The following is a 9,440-nucleotide window of genomic DNA, read 5'->3' on the forward strand; positions in this document are numbered from 1 at the left end:
AGCAATGTGTGATGGATCTCTGTTTCAAACCCCTATCATTTTGAGCAGGAAAAATAAGCCTGTTAAATATAATGTGCTAAATATATCAATCTTGGGGTACTCGAAGGAAATACATCAGTGTTGGAGTACTTGAAGGAAATTTGTGATTAAATGTTTGGGTTTGATATTTTTTTTCTTTTTTTCCTCCTCTATCATCCTGCCCCACTGTAGCCAACACAGAGAGCTAAAGAGAAGCAGCAAGAGACGACCAAGCTATAACCTGTCTTCTTGTCTGAGCTCAGATTTCTCCTACAAACGGCAAACAGTACAAATAGATGGCCACTAAATCACCTATAAATTCTTCTCAATAGACTTTACAGACGACAGGTTTACTATTCTCTATAGCCTAAAATATTCCCAGTTTAGCACGAATCACCTCCTGCACTAAAAGAGCCCAGAAGATGAAGGATACTTGTGATGCATATTTATACACTTTTAATAGCCAGGCAGTAAGGGAAAACTAATGAAAGTTCAACTTTCCATTTATTGCAGCAGATGTATTTAGACAGGTATGGTTATAAATTAAGATGTTGCCTACAATTAGTATTTAGCCATGAGACTGCCAGCTTTTTTCTATAACTATGTTTTATAACAGATGTGCTAACTTTTGGAGAACTAGAGCTCTTGTATGTCTTTGGGGGCAGTTTATATTGTTTTTTCCCGTTATACCATAAGCTTCTATAAAAAAATGTGTGTTCTGTTGTTCTCATAAATCTCGAAGCCCGGTAGGAATATTGTAAAATTGCAGTTCAGTGTTTAATGTTCATGCGAGTCCCATGGTATGGCTGATAAATAGCGGGGGAAGGTGAGAAGTGCTGGTGATATGCCTTTATTACTAATGCTTCTTCTCCCTTATTGTAGATTAAAAATCTAACCCAACTGCTTTCAATTTTCTGCAGCTAATTTCTGCAGCTCACTGACCTTTCAGTGTGTTGAGCTTTTCCTTATCTGTATATCTTTGCTTTTATTTTTCAGGATGCTACACTGCTTTTTCTATTCCAGCCACCAAACTTGCCCCAGTTAGCAATGCTTTCTCCTCTGTAGGTGCTATATTGAGTGTGTAACACAGACCAGAAAGAAATCGCATGGAAAGAAACCTCATAATCACCCATCACTGGACACCTGTACCGAGTTTTAAAGAAAAAAAACCAAATGTTGTTTAATGTTTTTGGGATAGGTGATGTCAAACAGCCTGGAGAGCCTATGGTAAACCCCCAGTCCCGGGTCAGGTTGGGCTCAAACCCTCATCCCGGTTTGTGGGTCCTGGCCCTGCGCTGCTCGGTGTGCCAGAACCTGGCAGAAAAGGGTTAATTTTCCAGCCGTAGCAGTTCCCCCTTTCTGCTTCTGCAAAGAGCTGACCGCTCAAAAAGCAGAGGCTGGCACAGGCTCAAAATATATAGGTGATAGCTATGGAGGGGTTAAGTTAGTGTAAGCAAATGCACAACAAACCACAGCTGCGGGGTACCACTGAGCTCAGGGTTAAGCGTTTCGCTTACCAGGAATTCAGGAGAAATGCCTCCTGAGGAGACTCGTGGTTGTGTACGGACTGGACCATGTGGTTATCACGTCACGCATAAGTGTTACGCGGTATTTCATGCGCAATGGGTTGAAGGTTCACATTCATTCTCGTTACTTTATGGATAGCGTTTGCATTAAACATGTTTTTCTGATGTCTTGATTTTGGAAAATGTAATTAAAATATACCTGTGGTATCATGTTGCTTAATTTGCAGTTGGATTAAAAGTTATAGCTCAGTTTCACATACTTCATTTAGCAAAAATTACCGATAGATGGATTAATTTATGCTAATAAGCTATGCTTCAGTATCAGCAGTATTTCAGCTGTATGGGTTCTCTCTGGGACCTGATGGTCTACTAATTTAGCTGCTTATTGTAATACATGTAGAGTTGCCTTGGAAAACTTATCTTGAACTGCTGCTTTGATTGTGCTTGGATTTGTCTTAATCTTCTTTTTTTTTCCTTCAGCTGTCAACTAAGCTTTAATCTCTGCAAGTTTCTCGCTTTGCTTGTTTACTACTTTAAGTCTTAATGGGCATTGTTTTACTCTCAGTGCTAATTGGTCAAGTCGTTTTCAAATGATACTGTGTGCCCCATCCTTAGTTCAGACGACTTTGGGTAAAGCAGGCAAATTGGGCAACTGAACACAATTGAAGAGTTTATTATTTATTAGGTGCAGCCCCCCAAAACCTCTCTCCCGCCACGGAGAGCAGGCGCGCTCCCGCGTTGTACCCCTTGGTTGAGCAAAGACATCTCCCATGTCGACACGCGGTTCTGAGTTTGCTTGTGTGAACAGGCTTTTCCTGTTCAGGCAGTGATTGCTCACCGCTGGAGATGTCCTTTTCTCTGTTATCCACAAATGCTATTTTAAAAAAAATTATCTAATACCCTATAATCTTAAAGCAGACAGAAATTACAGTAGGCATTTTGGAAGTAAAAAGGCTCTAAAGCTGGGGCTACTGGAACGTCCCTTCTGCCTCTTCATCAAATATTAAACTCATCGGGAACATTTAAATGCCTAAATATCAATTTAAAAGCAAACTTCAGCTCTACCTAAAACAGTGCTTTGCGCAGGCATTGGGGAATTTAAAAGGACATGGAAAATCATCATCAGGGGAGAAATGAGTACAAATCCCAATGTTATTTTTTTTCCGTGAGACATATAAGAATCCATTTCCAGATAACCAGCTGTCTGTGCTTCCCTGCTGAGTTCAGTTCAATGGCAGAAGCGTCAAACCCCAGATTATCTATACAAAGCGAGCCCATTTGCAAGTTGTAATTTTTTAAGCACGCATTAGTTAAAGCAGATCCATAATCCCCCATCGATATTAACTTTCATCCTGGGAAGCGTACAAACCCCTTCATAAACATCAGGATTACTTCAGTGTGCTGTTTGTTTTATCTGATGGAATATTAAAAATCAAACAGGGGAAATGTTTTTTACTTCGCTGCCTGCTTTTGACAATCAGATTATCTGATGGCAAATGTTAAAAGTCCTTGTGTGTCATATGTGTGTGTTCTTTATGTTATTTGTAACTGTGCATTTCACGGGCCTGTTGTTCAATCAATACCATTAATCAATATGACTTGAATATGTACATTCCGTAGGTAAAGGGATCGGCAAGATTTCAGAAGCAGTAAAGCCCACCCAAAAGTTTCACCCCATTGAGGCGCTTGAGCCTGGAACTGAATATACAGTTCGTCTAGTGACTAAGAATTGGGTTGATAACAATAGCATTTTTGAAGATGTAATTGAGACGAGGGGGAGAGGTGAGACATGAAACCCTTCAAGGTGATGAAGTTTTGTTTGGAATGTGAATAAATGTTGAGGTTACATCTTCCATTGTGCAGTGAAAGTGCACCAAAACCATAATTTCGTCGTGTGATTTGTAAGTTGACCCTTGCAGCGGGATCCCAAGGGAGCATGAACCCATCCCCGGCTCTCGGCTGAGTCCTGTGCTTGACATGACGCACAATAGCCCGGAACAATTACAAACCTTTACAAAACAGTTTTCCCTCTTATGCGATTTCAAAAGGGTAGTGCTGTGATATAATCCATTTTAAGTGTGCCAGTCCAGTGGTTTGCATGTAGCGGGTGCACCTTTAACTCCGTTCCTTCCGCAAAACTGCTTTTGCATGAGAGGCTTAACAATTCTCTGTTCAGCTTTCCTATTTGGCATTAATCCCTTGAGTCAACTACTCTCTCCGAATTACCTTTCCAAAACGTCTGTATTGTGCCTTGTAGGCTGCACATTCCCCTTAAGTGTAAAAATGTCACGCTCTGGATATATTTCTGTCTTGCATTTCTTTAAGTTGAACGCAATAAGTAGTGATAGTCTGATTCAATTAAGATTCACTGAAGATGATGTTATGTATTCGCGTTATAGTAGGGTGATGCCCTTTTCCTTCCTCTGATTAATTTTCTTCTTTTTTTTTTTCACTCCTCTTCTGTTTCACAAAGCCTATGCTGGCATTTACGATGGAATTTCCACCCAGGGGTGGTTTATTGGACTGATGTGTGCCATCGCTTTGCTCACCCTACTGCTGCTAACTATTTGCTTTGTCAGAAGAAATAAAGGAGGAAAATATTCAGGTAAATGGATTTATTGTCCTTTTGCTACGTTCGCATGTTAATAACAAGCATCCTTCAGACTTTTATCTCTGGAGGCTGCGAAGCCGCAAGCAGAAACATCCAATTAGGATTTGTAGCTTTTGATAAATATCCACAGAATGGATTCTAATGAATATAAGTGAAACTGTGCTCTCTGGGTGAGATAGTGCTGCATGCTGCTCAGAGATCTTGCTAAGGCCTTTGATACTGCTCATTGAATCTTCCAGTATTCAATCCACCCATAGAGCCAAAGTCTGTGGGTGGTCCTTCACCAGTCGCACCTCTCAGCTGCTCACTTTCCACCTGATAACTGCTCCTTGACACGTTAACTGACAGAACTTCCACGGGTACATGCTTAACAGTAGAATATTTGGCTAAAAGTAATTCTGTAATTTCAAAGCAATGAGTAAGGATTTAAGTATAAATAATTAAGTATAAATCTGGTTGCCCGGAGAGGTGGTGGCTGCCCCATCCCTGGAAACATTCAAGGTCAGGTTGGACGGGGCTCTGAGCAACTTGGGCTGGTGGAAGATGTCCCTGCCCTTGGCAGGGGGATGGGGCTAGATGGTCTTTAAAGGTCCCTTCCAACGCAAACCATTCTATAATTCTCTAAACACTCGCTAGCTTTCTTAAAAATTAGGGAATGGTCCCAAACACTTGGTGGAAGCATGCTGGTTGTGTCCAGCCAGACGTGCGGTGCGAGCTGCTGCCCTCCAGGTTAGGCTGTAGGTGTTGACAGGCGGTTTTCCCATTGCACCTGCGCAAAGAAAAAGTCCACGGCGGAACATGGCATACAGATCTGTGCTTTATTTCATTTGTACAGTGAAAGAAAAAGAAGATTTGCATCCAGATCCCGAAGCTCAATCAATAAAAGATGAAATCTTTGGGGAATATAGGTAAATAGGACCTGCTTTAACAAGCGTTTGTGTGTGTTGGGGTTTTGTTTGTTCCAGATGTCATCATTATTTAGGACATTCTTACAGCATGCAAGTAACGCTGTTTTTCACTTTCAAAGCAAACCTCATAGGAGTGGATAATAGTAGGAATATAAAGGTATATCCAGTATACTTAAATCCATCCAAGTTGGGATATAAGTAAATGTTGATGTATCAGTGATTATTTTTCACTTGGGTTTTTATTTATTTATTTATCATTGTATGAATAATGTAAATATATATGATGATTTGGCCTCCTGCTGCAATGTCCATTGAAGCCAATAGAAAGACTTTTTATGTCTTCGGTGGGTTTCTGAAACTCGATCAGGCCAAAATCATCCAATATGGGGAATGTTCACTTTGTGGAAGAAAACAAAAGTTTGAAACGCAGTAAGAGATGGCAAAAACCCAAACAAGCCTCACTACAGAAGTTTCTGTAGGAGAACTGAAACAATCACTTTGGCTGCTTTAAAATAACTAAAGCTTATAATATTAGGTAACTGTGGTACGAAGGAAAATACTTCGCTGTAAGGACCATGCTGGAAAACTGGTATCGCTGGCCTTAAGGGCGTAAAATTTCTGTTGAAATCCCACTTATATATAATACATTATTTGTACTGGAATAGGGATTATTTTTTTTCTGCATAATTTCATCTTTATTTAATTTTTAATGCTTTCTAATGGGACAAATATTTAGAAAGGTAAGAAAGTCCTGAGGTTAATAACTTTGACTCCCTCCTTTCCCCCCCAAACTCCTAACTTCTCTTTTTGATGAACAGAAATGCCATGTGCAGAAAAGCAGCAAATATTTTTACTGTATTGATTATACACGTTATTGATTATATGCTGAAGACGTACAGTTGAGATGAGTTTCTTTGTCCTTCCTTAGATAACGTTACCAAAGCTTTGACACTGAGTTGGCATCAGCAAGGGTTGTAATTGTTGTAATTGTGAGTAATTACCTGCCTAGTTCAGGGGCCCAATTTGTTTTTTTAATCTTCTAATTTCTGTTCCCTATCCCTCCAAATGTTATGTTCGGTCAGGAGAAGTCAGGCTGCTTTGGTTCTTCTTCTGCAGTGCCATTAGGAGGCATGGGCAGTGGAATTTCCTTTTTTTCCTGAATTTTGGTGGTGGATCTGTCCTTTTTCATGCAATTGCCGGTGAACATAGACCGCATATGAGCAGATACGGACACTCTGATTCTGCTTTTGTTTTCCCCTGTGCCTCCCCTTTAGCAGAGGGAAACTCCACCAGTTACAGGGAGATAACAGGAGAACAAATGAAAAAAGGGAGAAAATCCCCTTCGTTACTCATCTAAAATCAAACAAATGCTCACAAAGCAGTGAGATATATCCTAAAGCTGCTGCCTCATCCCACAACTTTATATCGGTTCACCCACTCACCTCAAAAGAAAAATGAAATGAATAGGCCCTGAATATTGCCCGCTGTTTTGTAAAATGACAATGTGTCTCTTTCCGTAAGATGCCAAAGGCTTCCCACCAGCACCCATCACTGGAACGGATCCCTCAGATCCTTTCCAGCATCTCCTTTTCTTTCCCCTTCACTTTTTGTCCATTCTTCTGTCTGTCCAGGGCAAAAAGAGAAAAAAAAACAAACAAACCAACAGGAAAATACACATGTAGTTTTCATTGGTGTTTAACTTTTTAACCGATTCCATTGCTGTAATGATCACAAAATCGTGTATGTGGGGAATCCAGGTGGGTGTGCGTGACCTGTTTGAGGTGCACCAGCCCAAACAGGACTCACGGGGGCAGATCCTTCTCAATGTACAGCCCACGCAGAAGCGCTTCCCTCGCTCTTCCCTCCCGCTGCTTTCTTTCCCAGTGAAAGAGCTGTTCCCATGCTGACAATTAAAAGCTGGATTTTTGGAAAGGCGTTTCTTTGTTTTGTAGTGACAGCGATGAAAAGCCGCTGAAAGGCAGCCTCCAGTCAATTAACGGGGACATTAAAGCCACTGAAAGTGCTGATAGTCTGGTAGATTATGGAGAAGGGGAGCATGGGATGTTCAATGAAGACGGTTCATTTATTGGAGCTTATTCTGGATCTAAGGAAAAAGGATCAGTCGAAAGCACTGGGAGTTCTACGGCAACTTTTCCTCTCCACGCCTAAAATATAAGCAAGAATGATTTATGTTTAATTGTGATATTTATCTTGATCAGTACTCCACAGTTACCACACGCGATTGGAAGCAGGTTGCCAATTGAGCCAGTCAGGAACCTGACATCCAGGTAATAGAAAAATAAGTCACTGCCACTAAAAGATGATTTTCCATCCTAATTTCTAGGTGTTTTCTTCTAATTAAAACAAAGCAAATAATTCTTTACTATACAAAATGTCTCGCTCAGTCTTTACAAAACAGAATGTGTCAGTGTTACATCTGTATACTGAACTGCCACTCCGTGTGTTTCTTAGGTTTGGAATATGTTTCTCTGTATCGTATTTTTTTCCCCCGTATGGTTGTTGTCACTTTGTACTTACATTTATATGTAGTATTCCCTCATGTACCGTGGCCTCGGCATTGTAGAGGTAATAACACGACAGGAAAATCAAACAAAAGCAACTGGTTACTCTGCAAAGTGACACAACGCGCCCTACTGAGAAAAACGGTAATTTAAAATACTGGAGAAATATATTCTATATATTGTATGATTTTTCATAAAGAAATAAACTCCTTTGCTTACGATACTGTAAAATTCTTTTAGTGGTTACAGCTGACTGCAATTACCAACACTTAGAGATGCAACTTCATCCACAGAAAAATTGCTCGTTAGAAAAATCTCTGGCCTCGTGGATGAGCCTTCTGTCCAGTAGCTGGCACTATTTCCTTAAATAAGTGAAGCTGCAGTATCTTTCCTGTGGCAAGGCAAAACAGGGTTCCCATCCACCATCATTAGAAAGGATTTTAATTTGTTTTCCCCAGTGTCTGCGAGCTGCATTTCTAAGCAAACTGCTTGTTGTCTGTCTCATATCTGTATATTTGTGCGCTAGCATACATTTCACGGAGACGTTGTACATATGATATTAATATTGACACAAGTAAAACTCAGCCTTGTTTTATTTTGAAATGAGACATGTTGCTAGCATGGGTCTGTATAGCTGTGTAGGAATGAATAGAATTGCTTCTCAATATGAGTTTGGACCAGCAAAACTAGTTTTCAGAAGGAGTTGTGTGTTTACCGGTCATATAAATCTCACATCTTTCTAGTACCACATAGAGTAGACCTACCTGACTTTCAAGAGATCGTTTATTTTCAAGCTATTCATTGTTAAATAAACAAAAGCAGAAGCTAAGAGAAAATATTATGGTATAGTTTCTTTTATATTTTGTTTACTGAACGTTGGTTGAAGTCTGGTTCTTTTCTTTGCCTCTCCAACACTAACTCAGCAAAGCTGTACAGCACATTTTTTTGGTCTTTTTTGTATTGGAATCTCCTGAATTTCTTTAAAAGCATTCATATTTTTGAATATGCTTATTTGAATAGAGTATCAATATGGCTTAATTTCTTCTTGCACTTACAAATGACTGTTACTTTGATTATAATTTTTTTTTTTTTTTAAATAGTTACTGCAGCAGGAGTAGATCCTAAAAGTCATTTTGCATCCTGGTAGTAATTAGGCAAATGTCCCCACTGGCTCCTTCGTGGTCTCCATTACTTCAGTGGAAGAAAGAATTACTCACGTGGTTACGCGTTTCCAGTAATGGCTACAGTTAAGACCCGTTGGTGGCCCACAGAAGTGCAGGTAGTTACCAGTAGAAAAGCCACAGTCCGTCCACAGCCCGCCTTAGGCTCGGGCTGTGCCCCAGCACTCATCGATTTCCAAAACCAGTAAATGGCCTTTGGTGCTTGATGCTTCTGAATACTTGTTCCTCTTTTTTAAAAAAATTAGCTTACAAAGGCCTTTCATATCACCTCTATTTGGGAAAAGCAAACCCACACAGCCAACCCAAAACCCCCAGTGATGCCACGTGTGTGAGTATAAAAGGATGAGTGGAAATGTGCCCCGAGTCAAAAATCACCCCACTCCATGGCAGTGACCCAAGTCATTCGCTTTTGATTATTTATAAATTTTTATTGTCTGTATTTCATTCAATCCAAATGCTGAAAAAGTCTGAAGTCATTTTCATGTTTGAAAACATCTCCATTTTAAAAAGCAGGGAGTGCATGGTTGGAGGAATGTGCCGGTTGGCATCTCACCACCATTTCCCACCAGGATCTTCACGTGCTGACTCTTGTCTGCTGCAGCCCAAACCGGGTAGAGTCTAAGAACCGATGAGGTTTGTGACAACCTTTGAGGCAACCTTCGGGCTGTTTTTAA

The 9,440-nt window shown here is 40.3% G+C and overlaps 1 protein-coding gene across 1 annotated transcript in view; it reads left to right on the top strand.

Moving 5' to 3' along the window:
- Nucleotides 1–7,619, top strand: part of CHL1 (cell adhesion molecule L1-like) — a 61,320-nt gene extending 53,701 nt beyond the window's left edge. The window contains exons 24-27 of the mRNA XM_009882850.1: nt 3,165–3,326; nt 4,018–4,149; nt 4,991–5,063; nt 7,016–7,619. Coding sequence (XP_009881152.1) covers nt 3,165–3,326; nt 4,018–4,149; nt 4,991–5,063; nt 7,016–7,232 — 584 coding nt within the window. The 3' untranslated portion in view covers nt 7,233–7,619. The remainder of the gene's footprint in view (nt 1–3,164; nt 3,327–4,017; nt 4,150–4,990; nt 5,064–7,015) is intronic.
- The last annotated feature ends 1,821 nt before the right edge of the window (nt 7,620–9,440 follow it).

Source organism: Charadrius vociferus, unplaced genomic scaffold, assembly GCF_000708025.1.
Source record: "Charadrius vociferus isolate BGI_N301 unplaced genomic scaffold, ASM70802v2 scaffold433, whole genome shotgun sequence".
NCBI classification, from domain to species: Eukaryota; Metazoa; Chordata; class Aves; order Charadriiformes; family Charadriidae; genus Charadrius; species Charadrius vociferus.